The 17,923-nt window shown below is 40.7% G+C and overlaps 1 protein-coding gene across 2 annotated transcripts; it reads right to left on the bottom strand.

Moving 5' to 3' along the window:
- Nucleotides 1–917: 917 nt before the first annotated feature.
- Nucleotides 918–15,869, bottom strand: CEP57L1 (centrosomal protein 57 like 1). Of its 2 annotated transcripts, XM_083496001.1 has the most exons (12): nucleotides 15,612–15,869; nucleotides 13,719–13,751; nucleotides 12,892–13,030; nucleotides 10,010–10,189; nucleotides 9,099–9,220; nucleotides 7,455–7,571; nucleotides 6,868–6,945; nucleotides 4,761–4,856; nucleotides 3,830–3,907; nucleotides 3,522–3,736; nucleotides 1,907–2,051; nucleotides 918–1,273 (listed from the first exon to the last, which is right to left on the bottom strand). In XM_083496001.1, the coding sequence occupies exons 2-12, from the start codon at nucleotides 13,722–13,724 to the stop codon at nucleotides 1,049–1,051; spliced, it is 1,401 nt and encodes a 466-aa protein (XP_083352127.1). In that variant the 5' UTR covers nucleotides 13,725–13,751; nucleotides 15,612–15,869; the 3' UTR covers nucleotides 918–1,048. The 2 variants fall into 2 exon arrangements, with proteins under 2 accessions (XP_083352127.1, XP_083352126.1); XM_083496000.1 differs by lacking the exon at nucleotides 15,612–15,869 and having other exon boundaries at nucleotides 13,719–13,837.
- Between the last annotated feature and the right edge of the window lie 2,054 nt (nucleotides 15,870–17,923).

Raw genomic sequence — 17,923 nt, 5'->3', positions numbered from 1 at the left:
CAAGCCCAACACCAACTGGTTAAGTTCATTACCCCCTCCCCCCCTTTCACAAGAACCAACCCCTGGACAAATCCCGGGCACCTCATTGAGTTCTCAAGTCATGCAGGGCTGACACCTAACTATTTCTGTTGAATTTTATTTTTTCTTGCTATACATTAATTATCCTTTTTCTCAAAACAGAAAAGTAAATGACTGAAAGCTCTTTAAGGTAAAGGTACCCCTGCTCGTACAGGCCAGTCTTGACAGACTCTAGGGTTGTGTGCTCACCTCACTCTATAGGCCGGGAGCCAGCGCTGTCCGCAGACACTTCCGGGTCACGTGGCCAGCGTGACAAGCTGCATCTGGCGAGCCAGCGCAGCACACGGAACGCCGTCTACCTTCCCGCTGGTAAGCGGTCCCTATTTACCTACTTGCACCCGGGGGTGCTTTCGAACTGCTAGGTTGGCAGGCGCTGGGACCGAACGATGGGAGCGCACCCCGCTGTGGGGATTTGAACAGCCGACCATGCGATCGGCAAGTCCTAGGCGCTGAGGTTTTACCCACAGCGTCACCCGCGTCCCTTTAGATTGCTGTTAAAGAGGCCTCAGTCATATGGATTCTAAGAATAATGGTCAGATAAACAGTGATGTGGCTTAAAACTATAGATTAAATCTCAGGGGGAAATATTGAAAGGCAGGCTATAAACGTTTTAAATAAATAAATAAATAAATAAGCAAGCATAGATAGTCATTTAGAAGCCAAATGCTAATTTTTGCTCATAGATGATTCAGTTCTTTCTCCCCTCAATACTGTACAAAAACCAGTGGTATTTATTCTATATAGGCTGGTAGGTTGTTATTATTATTTTTAATAAAAGAGAACACTTCATTAGAACAATTACAATTATATTTTTAAAGGTAAAATTAAAAGTCAAGATAGAAACAAGAAAAAATATTTATTCCAAAACTAAGCTGCAGAATTTAAGGGCACATTAATGAACAGATTTGTTCAAGCCAAGATAATAAAATCAGCTCCCAATGGGCATTTATCTATAAGCCAATTTTGAGAACTAAGGTTCCCACACAATATCATCTTTCTTCAATACTGATTGAAGCTTCTGAGCACTTTTTAATAGCTGGAGAGAACTTGTGCTTTTATTCATAGGACAGGCACTATTCACACTGGCTCTTGAAGAGGCTGCAGTCTCTTTTGCTCCTTTTAATCGATTAGGTCTTGATGCTGAATTGGCTGCTTTTTGTTTCAGTTTTCTAGCCTTTTGCCTCAGTCTGTAAACCTAAGAAGAGAACAATTCTATAATACATCTAATGTACAAAGAAACATGCACTTTTTGGCACAAAGGACCCTGTAAAGTCGGTGCCTATACCACACAGCTTTCCCCACCAAGACATTGAGTACTTTTCCAGATATATTTGTTTATGATACAGGAAGGCCAAGCAAGGACATTGTCAGTTGTTTTTCTGCAATTGTGGAATTTGCTTGCAGTGGCTGGTTAGAACAAAGGGAAGAATGAAAATACTAGAAAGCATAGATATACCTCACACTTCCTTGATTTATTCATTTCATAAAATTTATACCCCGCTTGATTGTAAAAAATAAAATAAAATCCTCAAAGTGGTTTTTAAAAGATAAAACAGTAAAAATCAAGAATACATCCACCCACTCTTTCAAAGCCTTTTAGGAGACAGTTCATATGTCTCCTACACAACATCTAGTTTGCTTGTCTCATTCAAAATCTAATACACCCATATAAGTCTTAGCAAATTTATTTATATAACCTCACCACCTATTACGCATTGTTTCTGCAAGACTCATAGAATCTAGGCACTGTCTTTCTGAAAATACTAGTTATTTTTTGCACTGCCTACACTGTCAATCCCTTTTCCTGACTTCAGGGCGGTTTGCTTACATTTTCTTGGTGCTTTCTCAGTTTTGATATCTGCTCTCCTTTAGATTCCATCTGTTTCACAAGACAATCTAGTTCACGTTCTAGGTCTTCCCGAACCTCCTGGTTTTGTGTTTCTTGTATCTGCTTTAGGAGTTCTTGATGTTCACTATTGGAAGAGAAACTCTCAGTAGTCATTTTTGGCACAATCCAATCCACCACTTGATTATTGTATTTCAGCATGTCATCCAATGTACGATGACTATGCACAGTGACAACATAAGTACTATTAGGGAATACTTCTCATTCCAGAAAGTACAGTATCTATGTTTGAAGCAGTGTCACACTGTCCTTAACACATTATCATCAGAAAATAAGCTACTTCTCTGTGTAGCGTAAAAATTTCATATTGCTATAGTCCTGTTTTCTACGCAGAACAAACAAGTTCTAAATAGACTATCTAGGGCTTGGATGGATAAACAGAGTGAAAAAGTAATATTTTGAAGTTACTGGAGCTCCAAATGCTACAATGAGAAGCAAATGTATTATTTAAAGACCAGAAGATATGCTGTTTAGGCTAGAGCTGCATTAACGGGATATGCTATTCTGCACCCTACTAGGACTAAATGTGTTTTGACTTCTGTCACAATAAGAAGCTGGCAGTTAACAAAACACCGCATTAGTAATCAAGAGTCTTGTGGCTCAAAGGCTTCTACAGACATAAATTCTTGCTGTTATGGTTTAGAGCCTAAAGGAAGTACTCAGCTGCTTGTAGAAGATGGGTAAATTACCATAAACGGCAAGTTGCAAAATAGAAGGCTTAAGCCCACAAGGGGTTTGCACTGCAGGATACATTTTTTACCTTTTAAATGCTTCATTGCTTTCTGTGACTTGCCACTAAAGTCTTAGGGTGTTTTCACAAGTGATACTAAAAACAGGAGGACTAGAATCTAAAGAGCTGTGTTAGGCACACCTCTTTTTTTCTTTTAACAGCACCATCGCACCTGCCCTATCATATATTACTTTTGAATAGCACTTTGTCATGCTGCACTGCTGTTTCAGTAACTTATTCTACTATACTAACATGAGGCTTGTTGACTTGGGAAGGTAACCCATTAGGAAAAGGAAAACTCTGGTCCTAAACCTCTGCTGCCTTGCGGGATATCTTCAGGAGAAGAAAAGGCTAAGGAGTAAACCCTACACAAATCTGGAGTGGAGTCCCTAAGATGGTTTGATAGTGCCTTGCATACCTCCTTTCAGAAACTCCTGTGGCCAAGCTGATGTCAAACAATTTTTCTCTGCTTTCCTTTGGACCACACCAGCAAGGCCAAGAGGGAGGTCTTGTCATCTGGGCAGTCCAGGACCTCCATACACACAGCCCTGGCTTGTACGCCAGGAAGGTCACTTTGGTGCTGCTAACAGCAGTTAGATTTCACCGCCAGAGGTGCACTCCATTGTCTCTTGAGACAGACGGATGCCATCAACAATATCCGCATGGAAAACGGGGGTTTAAAATTATTCCTAGCACCACTTGCAAAAGTGCCCAAATAGTTTCTTCTCAACTTACAAAACAATTTGCTCCAAGCCTACAGGTTTTTTTTTTTGGTATTCAAATGGATAAATGAAAATGAGTACTTACAAGTTCATTTGTCCCAGTTCATCTTGCATAATCAAGAGAAGATCTGAAAGATGCTCCGTAGCAGAGGAAGATGTGGAGCAAGATGAAGGTCTGCTCATGCCAGTCCTCTTTTCACCTCCTTCTGGGCGTTGTGAAGCTGCGCTCTGACTACGATATTTCATCATATGCAAGACGCTTTGAACATTTGCAACAACTGAGTGACTTGAGCTAGCAGACTTGTGGGGAAAGCAGCACATAAGAAAGCCTCATTAAACAAACGGTAATTTAAAACAAGTTCTCAATGGTGATGATGATGATACATCGCTTACCTTCCCAGCAACAAAAGGTAGTGTCCCAGCTGGTAGGTATGGCTGTGAGCCGCATGCTTTCCTCAAACCAGAAGGTTTCTGAGAAGTATAAAAACTAGAATTATTCCTTTATTTCAAGAAGCAGAAGTAGTGTCCTAAACTTGCAACTGTATCATGTGTCGATTTTGACATCGGATTGCTTCTCTATAGTGTCCCAAGCAACCTTTTAAATGGCTAGAACACCGTGTAGGAGCATGCTGCTATATGCAAATTTAAGAAGTATTATTATAGTTTGCTGAAGTTGCATTGTTACCAAGACAAGACTTCCAACGTTATCAGCACCTCCAGTGTTCAGAATAATCAACAGGATGTTAAGCTGTCTTGAGACTTGGCAAAATACGAAAAATGCTCAGAAGACAAACTTGCTGTACAGTTAACAAAGTAATAGTTGAGTGTTAAAATACAGAAGAGGTCTTAAATCCACTTGTGCAAGCTGCCTCTTGTCAGTTCTTCCTCCCTCTGTAGCACCATGTCACAGCTGAAGCCTTTTCTGAGGATGCCACCCACCCACCCATTCACCCCCCTGTGCACCCTTTTAATGTCAATCTCACCATTAAGCTTCAAAAAAAGCCATTGAAGACAACAGAAGGCTTCTTCCAAACCTAACTGCAGTTTTTATGTGAGCACATTTTTTTGTTATTGCTTCATGCTGCTTTTAGACTTGGAAAATACCTATTGGTGTCAATAGATTCCCCCCCCAAACCTAATTATACAGGTGACAGGGCAAGGAGGAGAAGCTGTAAGTTGAGTTTGGAAGCCCCACTGGTTCTATCTAGTTCAAGGGCTCACAAGACACAACAAAGAACATAACAGAAATACACCACTTGACTAGTTTCTTCTTGGTATTCAAGACATAGCTGAGAGACCTAACTTTTTCCTTTTATTTTATTACCTTTACGGCTTTCTTTTTCCTGCTTTTTTTATTTGCTTCTTTCTGAGGTGAAAGCGAACACATAAGAATTCTATTCATCTCAAGTCCCGTTTGGAGCTGCAGTAAAAAAATACAACCATGTCTTGTTAAATGGACAGAGTGGTATCTCAGTCCAAAGCTAGAGAGAGAAAACAGCTGGGTCCAAAGATAACAAATCTCTCTCAACAGATGCCAATGATGTTCACTGAGATAGTGATCCCTCTCTTCAGTGTGACATAAGTGGCCAATGGATAAGTAGCTTTAACAGTTTGTAAGACCCATCTGAGCAGTTTAATACCACTACAGTGAATATAATGATTGCTCTCAAAAAGGCCATCTGCTTAATGGGTTAAAAACTATACCCTATGTTGGCATGGAACAAAACTCTTGCCTAAACTTATTAGCAGCATTTGGTCAGAACATAGGGCTTACTTCTATCAGGTTGTACTAGTAAAATAGTAAAACTATTCCTTTATATCATAAATGACTTCCAGCCTCATTTTATGTAGCCCCTGGTGTCCCCTGAAGTTGCCCCATTCTTCCATAACATCAGAGTCTCTTCTTTTCCATTTTCTTTCCTACTTGTTTTTTAAAAAATACTTTACTCCAGATCCACTTAATTTCAGAACAATTGGAAGGGACAGAATTTTATTTGATGATAGTAAATTGTTGTTCTAAGGTTTTCTCCTAATTGTGAAACCTAAGAAGAACTAGTTTCCCCATCCAGCTATCAAATAACAAATTAGTAGGATCCTGCTATATAAGTGGCTGTGCAGCACACTAAAGCCAGGGAATAATTACTTAATTTCAGAATAGTAGTTGTATTGGTCTGTTGTACTAAAGAAATTCATCTATATACTAATTTGAGTGTTACCATCTTGGTTGTGAGTGCTGTAAGATCTGCTCCCTGGCTTGCAGGTCTGTTTTCCATTTGGCCTGGGATGGTAGAGCCCTGACTGATTCCAGGTACAAACTTTTGGACTGAGGTATTGTTTTGGGTTTTTTGTTGGGGCGGGAAAAGTTGTTGTTATTGATAATATTTTTTGAATATTTTAGATCTTATGCAGAAATTGTTCATTTTGGTTGTCCATTTTTTGATGTTTGATTGTGTATGACTACTTTTGTTATGTTGTACTTATGTATTGTTTTCATGCTGTAAGCTGCCTTGAGTATAGTTTGAACTATGGAAAGGCAACACACACACAAAACTATATACAGTATGTATGTCTGCAGCACCATCAAACACAGCGGAGCTTACTTCAGAGTAGATCTGAACAGAATTTGAAACCATTCTATGCATCTATAATCTGAAACAGGTATGGCAGCAACTGAATCTAGACAGTCAAGTCTGGATCAGTTTATTCAGAACACTATTGCCTCTGCCCATCGTCAGTTCTGGCTCTGCCCACCATTGGAGGGAATGCAGTACTGTCTATCTGCCAAGTGTATTATATATGTTTTTATTTAGTTCTACATTCAACCACTTAGGTCATCTTATACATCAGGATTTGGGGCTAATAAGTCTCTCAGGTAAAGCTACTTATTAAGCACAAACTTCTTGCTTAGCAAGGAACAGGACTACCTTTCTCTAAAACACATTAATCTATCTTTGCTAATATGTTAGAACTATTATTTTTATTAGACCAAGCCTGCACAACTTACCAAGACCATGTGAATTACAGATTTATGGTGTGCTCTCCAACTGGTTAACAGAGACCTTTTTTGTAGTCACAGATAGGCAACAAGAATAGCAAGTTCAGAAATGATACTTTGTTGATGGGCTGAATTTCCCTTGATGGGTCAGGCTATTAGCCCAACTAAAAGGAACAATGTATTTCTGGTAGCTTTCTATTCTCATGGTATTGTCCTCCTTCAAAAGCAAAAGGGGGCAGGGGTAAGGAAATGGCATTTCCTGCAATCACATTTAGGATAAAGTCACTAGATCCAAACTAATGCAGATATAGATAGCAAAACATACTTGTGTGTCATGGTTTGTATTCAGGATCACTGCTGGTTAAAGCAGAACTGCAGCATAAGGCTGACTGCCGAACCTCCTGTTTTATCACTGTAAAAATACTCATCTTCCTACCTGCGCAGCTTTATCTTGAATTAGTTTGCGCTGGTGTTGCTCTTCCAGAAGCTTCTGTTCCAGGTGCCTGATCTTGTCCTTTGAGAGAGAGGGAGGCAGGGAAGGGACCACATACAATAAATGAACTCAACAGTTATCATTTTAAGGGCGAGAACACTGAAAGTGAGCCAAAGCTTTCAATTAAAGGAAACAAGGCTGAGAAAAGAAAAGCAAACGCAAAATATTGATTTGTTTGGGTAATTTGTATACCACTCCATATTTCAAAGAAATATGTGAATGGTTTACATCACAATAAAAACATCCGAAATAAAGACAGAAATCGCAATAAAAATCCACATTTTAAAGCGGCACAAAACATAAGGGGACCATATTAACCACTAGTAGGTCCAAAATACAAAAATACGACAAAAACAAACAGCTCTGCCCACCAAATGTAGAAGCGTGGCATTTATAGGTAACAGCAGCCCTCCCACTATCTCCCTTTGCCACAGGAATGTCCAGATCCAGAACTGCAGTTTTGCTGCTAGTCTCACAAATGTTAAATGTTATTAGGTTAGCCATTTAATGATGTTATTGTATTTACTTACTTCTGCAGTCTTCTGAGTGCTAGTAAGTCTCCAGCATTCTTTTTCTAGAATTTCAAGCTTGTCAAGTTTTGCACATAGCTCCAGCTGATTCTGGTCTTTTTCCTTCTGAAGCTGCATCTGAAAAATATGCACAAGATAGTGGTTTGGCAACTGATAGCAAGCTTTGCTCAAATGGTTTACAGCTTTCAGATTATCAAATTCAATGCCACAGAAGATGGAATTATGATGTAGCAAGTGCTACAGGCATGGGTTTAGGAGGCCTACAGACAAGAACTGCAAATGCATACAGATTTGCACAGGATCTTGCTGCACATGGAAACAAAGGGAAGATCCAGGCCTCTGCTTTCTGTATATGACAGCTGACACTGGATATCACTATATATAGGTGCATATGGATTGAGGTGGAGGTGGACAAAGTTTGTAAACATGCATGCATTAGGTTGCAGGTATCCAAGTGCATAGCACAAAAAAGGGAATACACCTTGGAACATGGGTGGAAATGTGTATCCTTATCTGCTATCCATAGTTCACTGCACATTTACTAGTTGCATGTAACACCAAGGTGCATTAAATCTAGCTAAGGAACAGAAATGCCAACTTTCAATATTGCAAGTTTGCATCTAGGCAAAGAATATAGCAGGAAAAAAATATTGGGTTTACTGATGCCTTTCCGTGAAACACACACACAGCTTCAACAGAGATTGTACTGAGGCATTTATTGGCCTCAGTAAATGGGAAACAATTATGAGACATTTCCCATTTACAGGTAACATGATCTCCTAGAGAAAGGTTCTTGAAATCTGAGTTTATTTTTAAAAGAAACCCTAGTATTAAAAAATCCAGATAAGAATAGTTGGATGGCTATTTTCATTTTTATTTACACACTATTCGGCAGCTTTGAGGGAGGTGGGAGGTAATATTTGTCATCTGCAGACTATTGCAATGCACTCTACATGGAGCTACATTTGAAGGTGACTCGGAAATTACAGTATAGAATGCGGTAACTAGAATGGTGACTGGGAGCAGCCGCAGGGACCATATAACACTGGTTCTAAAGGACCTACACTGGCTCCCAATACATTTCTGAGCACAATTCAAAGTGTTGGTGAAAACAGCTTCAACCAGGTTGGCTGCGGCAACCCAATCAGATGCATATAAATAATGTTGTCGTTGTTAAATTTAGCCAAAGGTGACTTATTGCTAAAAACACAGGAATCTATGGAAGCCACCATACATTGTAGTTGTGTGATTTCTATTCTATTCTTCTGATAAACAAAGCATATAATAATAGTAATAACAGTAATAATTTTTTATTTGCATCCCACCCTCCCCAGCCGAGGCCAGGCTCAGAGCAGCTAACATCATAAAAATAACACAATAAGCATAAAAACAGACATTAATTAAAATACATCTTAAAATTACTTCAGACAAAAAATGCATGTAAACCGATATATGTGCACCTTATGCTTGGTCAACCAATTTTTCACAACCACAAATTTCTCAGTGTTTTCCAAGACTGTCTATGAAGGTGACAGATAAGCAAGATCTAACAAGAGATCACACCAACAAGGTTTGAGCAAATCCTCTTAGATACAAAGGAAGGAGAAACAAAGGGCAAGAATATGATATATTAAACATGTGCACCTGCTGTTCTAGAACCAGTTTCTTCTCCAACTCTGCATTGACCATCATTTTTCTCATGTAATCTAGTTGTTTCTCCAGCAAAGAGCAGCGAGACTGTGCTGCCCTTAACTGCATGCTCACATCTGGAGGGGAGGAATGCAGGGGGAGGGAAAGAGAGTAATAATTATGTCTTATTTGATTTTACAGATTTATGCTCTAATTTGCAATATAATGATGCTGTTGAAATGAACTTGCTTGCTTTCACTAATGACCCAATCCCATTACTGTCCTCTCATTTTATTAGGTTATCAACAGTAGAGATACATGAAGCGCTCTGGTTATTTTCAGAGAGTCTCATGAAAGTATTCCTGCAAGAAAACTGATAAGTATTCTTATGGCTTGCCTAAAGCTTGCACAATTCTTAAAAGAAATTATGTTTGTATATTTAAGGACTTTGTACCCTGCCTCTCACTATATGTCTCAAAGTAGCTTAAAGAAAGAAGCAAACAATCTGCAATTTAAAAAAAAAAAAGATTAAAACATCAGAAATAGAAACATCCATCCCAGCCAAGGGATCACAGGAATTGAAGTCCAGCAACATCTGGAGGTCACAAGTTCTCCACCTATGCATAAGGGAATTTAAATGAAAATAGTTTAATAAGCAGCAGTTTCTGCTTTTTAAAAATTGCAAATGATCACACACTTCTACAATATCGCCAAAGTGCAATATGCATTTTTATTTAAACAATTAGTAAAGCAGTTAAAAGGCAGATCTGCTAGAACAAAATATTTAAATCATGTGATAGACCTATTTACTACATATCCTGATTAAACATTAATTGAACAATCAAACAACAACACGAGTGCTCATTTGAGATTAAGATATAATAGATGCGAATGGTAAGGCTGTCATCAGTGGTAATAGGAGGTACCTTTCTTTTCTTGCATCATTCCCTGGTGAGTTATATCCTTCTCACTGGAGTCATGCTGAAAGGCCTTTTTATACTGGGCAGCTTCTCTGGACAAGCAATTCAGGTTCTCTTCAGCCTGTGACCTCTCTAATTCAAGACGGCGGATCTTTTCCTGAAGAGTTTTAAGGGCTGCCACTAGAGCTGGCGAAAAGGTAACTTAATTGTTAATGACACATCTCTGCTTTAATAACAATAAAGCAAAGAAGCTACTTTAATGTGAACATCAGTTATGCATCAACCTGCAACATCAGTGATATTACATTGCTATATATTTTGCTTAGATGATAGAAACTTAGACTTGTTTAAAGATCCACTTTCTGTCATTTGTGCTATGGTTAGAAAGCCAGTAAGGCACCAAAAATATGAAGGTTTCTCTCATCTTCTCTTACTGCTTCTGGTTCAATGTAACCACCACTCAGATTGGAGCAGGTGGATCATAGAAGGCATAATTTGACACACATGCATACACAAACCTACAAAATATTACTGCCCATTCTCTGCTGATAGCTGCAAAACACCCTAATCACACATCCTTATTTTTCTTGGTATAAAGTTGTGTATCCTGCTCCACTAGAAGAAAGCTGTTCTTCTACTCAGATGAACAAGACCATATACTAAGAATGACAGAATAAAGAGGTTCACTACAGCTACCTAGCAGTAATTTCCTGCTCCTAGTCAGGGACTGGAACGTTACCAAGACCTAGGTGGGCAAGCTGAGTGGAGTTGATCTGACTCAGCTATTCCCATCTGGGAACTTGGTGCAGCACCAGCATGGGTTTAATGGGCTGGCAAGGGGGTTTGCTATGGCCCGTAACATTTGCAATCCATTTGCCAGGATACCTCTCTGCTCCGGAACATGCTACGAGGGTCTGCATCTGCTACAGGGCCAAAGAGACAGATTCCTCACTGAACTGTCAAAAGTGGTGTTGGAGAACTCTACAGCTGTTGCCCATTCACTGGTAACCTTGGGAATGGATTACTGCAATGTGTTCTATGTAGTCCCACGACTGCAATGTGTTCTGGTAGTCCCACGACTACCAGACCAATCACGGAGGCCATCAGGAGGAGAGCTGTTAGTTACTGAGGCCTAACTCGTCTAACTAGACACCTGGCATTGAGTGTTGCTGGTCCCATGCTGTGCAACTCTCTTCCAGCAGAGCTGGCAGGCACCCTCACTCTTGAATTTCAGACTTCTATTGAAGATTTGCATTTCCAAGGCAGAACAAAGATATTTGCTATTCTTTTTGTCTCCCTGCCCCCACTCATGTTTGCTTTACTCAAAAAAACCAACCAAGTTTAAGATAATGAAATATTCCAAGGACAAGTAAGTAAAACATTAAATAGGTACGTGCTGCATAGTCCAATACCAAAAGTTACATTTCTCTTTAACAAAATAAATAAGAATGTAAGGACATAAGAAGAGGCTGGTGGATCAGGCCAAAGGCATCCTATTCTCGGTGGCTAATGAGATGCCTGTGGGAAACCTTCAAGCAGGAGTCAAGCGAAAGATCACTCTCCCCTCCTCTGGTTTCTAGCAACTGGTGTTCAGAAGCATTGCTGCCTCTGACTGTGGAGGCAGAGCGCAGCCATCATGCATAGTAGCCACTGACAACCCTCTCCTGCATCAATTTGTCCAATCCTCTTTTCAAGACATCTGCGTTGGTGGCCATCACTGCCTCCTGTGGGAGTGAGTTCCATAGTTTAACTATGCGCTGTGTGAATAAATACTTGGGCATGAAATAAATGGTTCCATGCCAAAAACAGACAGGAAACAGACTATGGCAAATAGAGAAGTCATTTTGAATGCACTTCAGGTTAGGCCAAATTAAACTCTCACTCTTGTAGAAAACATGAAACCAAACACAAGCACATGCAGTACTTATCAAGTCTCCACATGTGCGTGCAGCTATTGCAGCATAATACTGTAGTTTAATATATTTCTTTTGCATTATATTCATTTGTGACAAAAAAAATTCCAATGGTGTTTACTGGTTGTGTTTCTTTTGTTATGTTTCAGAAGCCTTGATTCTTTTTTGTTTTGACTAGTAAAAAAGCTAAAAATAAAAGGCCAGGAACATGTCCCAAATTTACCTTTGTAAGCAAAGCTGGTAAATGAAATCCAGTCAGTGAATTGGCCATTTGTGCTAATCTCAAAACTTTCAGATAGATAGATACAGATACAGATACAGATACAGAGATATATAGATATATAGATGATCTAGATATATAGATATAGATAGATATATATATATATATGGATCAACAAACTAGTTTGTGATTAGCTGGCAAAATCATCGTTTGGTGTGATGAAAAAATTGACAAATCATTTGTCCTCTTGAGGCCACTGCACTTAAGAGACTAGAATGCCATTGAACAGACATCAAATAGAAGCACAGAAGCAGCTCAAAACCATGGTTTGCCTTCACATTTTGAGGATTAAACTACGGTTGAAGTTCTAAACTATTACTTAGAGGTTTGAGGTCTGAATTGAGCTATGTAGTTTGCCAGACAAGGCCACCTACGAAGCCTCAGCAAATTGAAAAAGAAGTGCACATATTTTTCCCCAGGCAGCTTCCCTTTACTCTGTAGCTGAAATCTGAGTAGCCCCACACACTGCCTAGCTGCACCTGGGAGAAGTGTCACCTCGAACAAATACCAGAGAGAGCCTGTTCACTAGAAGATATGTTACTCAAGCCAACATTGTCTTTCTAGCTATTTTTCTTGGATCTCAAATATCAGATAAGTTCTAAACCAGTAGCACATTCCAAAACGCAAGGCCAAGAATATTTGCTGACTAAATGTCACATTACTCATGTGTCATATTACAATACTTTGTGTTTTACCTTGGTTGTTTGGTGCAGGAGTGTCTTTTGCCATAGCTGTTGCCTCCTTTGATCTGACGTTTGCAAATGCAGAGTATATGTTACCTGGAGGCTGAAGAAAACTTCCTATGTAGCTGTTCTTCGACTCAGAATCTAGAGACTGCAGAAAAGATATACAGTGTCATTTATAGTTATCTTAAAGTGTTGATTCAGGCACCTTCCACTATGCTGGGGAATCTTTTTCACCCATGGTCGTGTTTTTTCCTGGGCAATATGCTACATGAAAGGAATAGAGCAAGGAATAGACAGAGCAAGGAATGTACATTTTATCTTTGTTCAGTAAGCTACTTTCCTTTTCATGCATGAATTTGACTCTAACATCTATTGATGGGAATAAGACTGAGGGCAATGACTTTGAGATTAACTAGTTCACTGTGGCAAAACTTTCCTTCACAGGCGTTTGTTTCCATGCTCCCATAGCAGGTTAAAATATGAAGTCAGAACCATTAAAAATAAACCCACATAGCTATTTTGCCTAATTCTGTGGAATGATGTAAATTTAGGTTAGATTCCTTTGTAGTTCTATGTTCTTTCTCTCATGCTGCTTGAGAGAGGGTTCCCTCAGACCCCTAATGCTACGAAGCATTAAGTTTCCCAGTGATTATTTGGAAATTAAATAGAAAGATTAATGTAGCTGACAGATTCATAAAAAAGAGAAGAATCTGCAGTAATGCTACACTGAAAGCTATTTTCCCTAACTTAAAAAAACCTGCTCAAACATCTTTGCCTCTTTAGGGACTGCTTTAGAATGGGCTAGTTTCTTTGGCTGCTAACATCACATTACTTACCTCCATTATAGGGGGTCTAGACTCTAGACTCACCTGCCAAGACAGAAAAGTCATTATGTTGTGTGATTCTTATTTTGAAGTATAAGCAGAATGACATTTTTTCCTCAGCTATTTGTATTGATTTAAGACATTTACAAAGAAAGGAAGAGAAGACAGATTACATTTTTTATGAACAAGACTGAGGCTACATCAAGTCGGGATGATTTCCCACAAGCTTGCAACAGTAAAATGGCGCAAAATATATTAGCCTGCTCTACACTTTGTGATGTGATTGCACTGTCTGCATTCCACTTAGCTGCAGATTTTCAATGCATAGCAGGGGGTTGGAACTAGATGACTCTTGGGGTCCCATCCAAATCTAAAATTCTATGATTCTATACAATAATCTCTCAAACAATGGGTCTGGAAAAACCATTCATACTTTTGCTCTTTCCAGCATTGTCCCTTCATCCTTTGTTACTGGCAACTTTTTCTTCCAAAGGACTTTTTGTTCAAATGAAATTAGCCTTTGTACAATACTTACATAATTGTTCACCATAGCTAACCAAAGTCTCCCACCCCAATCTTGTTCATTCTTGTGGAAACTAAACTGGTTCATAGTATCCTCACCATCAGCAGGGCCCATCTTCCTACATATTATGTAAAATGACCAATGTTTAGGTGTTCAACAAAGTAATAAGTATATTACCAAGAGTGTAGGAGCACACAGCTTTATTTGCACAAAGTACCAGTAATCATTTATTAGGAAAACCATTTAAACCCAATTTCAGCTAGAAGCAGTATGTATGTAATCAAAGAACAAACGTGGACACAATATTACACACAAAAACAATGCTCATTTGGACAGGTTCTGTCCAAATGTTTTCACTGGGTGCAGCAGTGTTGCAAACAAGCCTAAACTGTTTTACACTGGTACAAATATTAAATAGGCCTTGTAATCCCAGTAACTATGCAAGGGGCAGGTGGAAAGAATTTCAGCTAGTAGCTGTAATAAATCCTTCTGTTTTTGGCTGACAAATGGGTGTGAAATAATTTTTATATTTGGACCGAGACACTTAAGTCAGAGAGATCTTTAAACATGTTTTTGAAAGGAAAAACAACACCCTTTTATTGGACAGACAAGTTTGCAAGCTACTTAAGGAATATTCTTATATCTTGTACTTTGTCACCTATCCCTGCATCCACACCTGAGCTGAATTTGAACCATGGCTGGAGCGCTCTAGCACCTCTCCCTTATTTTAAAGTGAAACGATTAAGCCCTGGAAGCGCGTGTTTTAAAGGCCTTAAAAAGCAAGCCTACACGTGTTTTCTCAGAAGCAAGCCGCCTTGAACTGAACGAGGCATGTGTGGGTGCAAGATTGCAGCCAAATACAGCGATTATCTCAGAGATGCCCCCTTCACCGCCACCAAACACCCCTTTTGTGTCCGCCCGGTGGTGGTGGTAATAATAATGATAATCATCATCATCATCTCGGCTCCCTCCTCCTTCCCCTCCCATAAAAACAGCTGTAGGTTTAGTGTTCTTCGCTTGCCTGCATCTCCTTCCTGGCTCGCCAAGGTGGGCTTGGAAGCGAACTGTTGGGGGTCTGTGGCCAGAATTGCTCTCGCCTCTCCTGGGGGAGGGTGGGCTGGGAAAACCCAGGCACGACATTCTTTACGGACTCTGCCGAGGCGCTGGAAGTTACTGCAGGGTGGGGCCCTTGGGCGAGGGCTGGGTGGTAAAGGAAGGGATCTGTGGGTCTCCCCTTTGGGCCACGGTCACAAAGAGGACGCGGGCGGAACGAGGAACCTGAGCCAGGTGAAAACGGGCGGGGGGGGGGAGAGGAAGCAACCAGCAGAAACTCAACAGGTGAAGAGACGACGGCCCCCTCCCTCCCCGCGTACACACCTTACCAGGATTCACCCGAGCTGCAAACACCAGAGGAGCTCGCGCTACGACCCAGCCCCAGTTATGCCGCTCGCCTTCTGCTTCCCGGCTTCGGGTAGACCACAGCTAACCATAAAAGGCGGCTCACTTCCTAGATCGCCCTTCTTCGCCGGGGCCGTTTTTCAAGCCGCCCGCTTCCCCTCCCGCTCTCGGGGATTCCACGCCCTCGCCCCGTGACCCGGATTATTGGCCCCGCCTCCTCCCAGGTCGTTTAGCGGCTCCCCCTGGATTAGGGAAACTGCCCGCCCTCCTGCCTCGCCCGCAGAAGTGCTTTCCTTGGCTCAGGGCGGGAGGAGGAGGTTGTTTGTGCTGCTCTTGGGCTGGCACGCCAGCATTTCCCTTGCATTGCATGCAGGGGAGAGTGCGTTCGTCTCGCGATGGGATGAATTAGCTGAATTACTGGTTTGATAGGCTCCATGAGAGATGGATAGACAATGGACATGCACATTCTGTCCTTTGCCTTTGCCGCGCTTTTTCCTGTGCGGGAAGGGGGTCCACAGCATCTCCAGGTAGGGCTCAGCCCCACGCTGAGACCCTGAAGCGCCGCAATACTGATCTAGATAGACCGACGGTCCGCCGTGGTATATGGCGGGTTTTAGCAATACTTTTGGAATTTTTACTTATTAAAGGCGCAACTGCCCTGGGGGGGGGGGAAGTGGCTAGCCCTCCACCAGCCACAGTGTAGGCGACTGGGATGCAGCTTTTCACAACACTGACCACATACACAAAGTGACTGTTTATTACTGCCCGATTTATAATATTTATTTTGCATCCCACTCTCCCGAAAAAAGCCCAGGGTGGCAAACAAGTGGCAAAGCACCTTAAAAACAACTCCAATGCAGATGCAGACTGGGAAAGGTCTCAAAAGGCTTGTTGAAAGAGGAAGGTCTTCAGTAGGCACCCAAAAGATAATACTGTCTAATACTAAAAGGGAGGAAATTCCATTTCCTACATTGTGGCAGAATGGATCAACTGATAAGATGGTATCTAAGCCCTCACCTGCAGAGTAGTTATAAAAAGATACTGTGAAGTAATAACTAGTCTGAGTTTGGTGTTCATTGTTTGCAGTTTAAGACTGCATGTTTACTCAAACACCTGTCCAACAAGACTTACTCCCAAGTAAGTCAACATAGGTCTATGGCCTTAGTCTCTATTTTTGTCAAGGATAATTGATTTTCAGCAGTTGATATTATTGCTGTAGTGTTAGTGCAGGAAACACGAATATGTTTTAATGAGCGAGACCTCCCATTTATAGCAGTCAGATGCTTAGCTCATGTTAACTGCATGCCAACTTCAAACACCAAATCAGCAACAGGCCTGCATAATACAAAGCAGAAGTATTGGAAAGTATATGTATATACATATTATTTTAGAGTTAAAACCACATTTGCATTATACATAGTATTTTGATACATATAGATATGTATATTTCTGCAAGTATAGCATACAGAAAGTTGATATGACATAGTGTTATCCACTTACATTAATGCCTCAAATTAATTTTTTTTAAAGGTTCACATTCTTTTTTTCTTATGGGCAGCAGATTTTAAAAATGCAAAATTGAAATCTTGCTCAAAAGAGTTATGATTCATTGTCTAGTTGGGAAAGTTGCTGAACAACTGTGGCTCACAGTTTGCCAGAAAGAACAGAGTTCTAGAATTAAAAATGTTGTTCAGAGTAGTCAACACTCTTGCTTCAGAGAAGTTATCTTTTAATAGGATTAAGGTAAAGGTAAAGGGACCCCTAACCGTTAGGTCCAGTCGCGGATGACTCAGGGGTTGTGGCACTCATCTCGCTTTACTGACCGAGGGAGCTGGTGTACAGCCTCCGGGTCATGTGACCAGCATGACAAAGCTGCTTTTGGCGAAACAGAGCAGTGCACGGAAATGCCATTTACCTTCCCGCCAGAGCGGTACCTATTTATCTACAGTGGTACCTTGGGTTACATATGCTTCAGGTTACATACACTTCAGGTTACAGACCCCGCTAACCCAGAAATAGTACCTCGGATTAAGAACTTTGCTTCAGGATGAGAACAGAAATCATGCTCTGGCGGCCCAGCGGCAGCAGGAGGCCCCATTAGCTAAAGTGGTGCTTCAGGTTAAGAACAGACCTGCGGAATGAATTAAGTACTTAACCCGAGGTACCACTATACTTGCACTTTGACGTGCTTTCAAACTGCTAGGTTGGCAGGAGCTGGGACTGAGCAACGGGAGCTCACCCCCCTCATGGGATTTGAACTGCCAATGTTCTGATCAGCAAGCCCTAGGCTCTATGA

The sequence above is a fragment of the Podarcis liolepis genome, assembly GCF_965112155.1.
Source record: "Podarcis liolepis genome assembly, chromosome: 3".
NCBI classification, from domain to species: domain Eukaryota; kingdom Metazoa; phylum Chordata; class Lepidosauria; order Squamata; family Lacertidae; genus Podarcis; species Podarcis liolepis.
The sequence above is the reverse complement of the archived record's forward strand: the minus strand, read 5'-3'. Positions and strand labels throughout refer to the sequence as shown.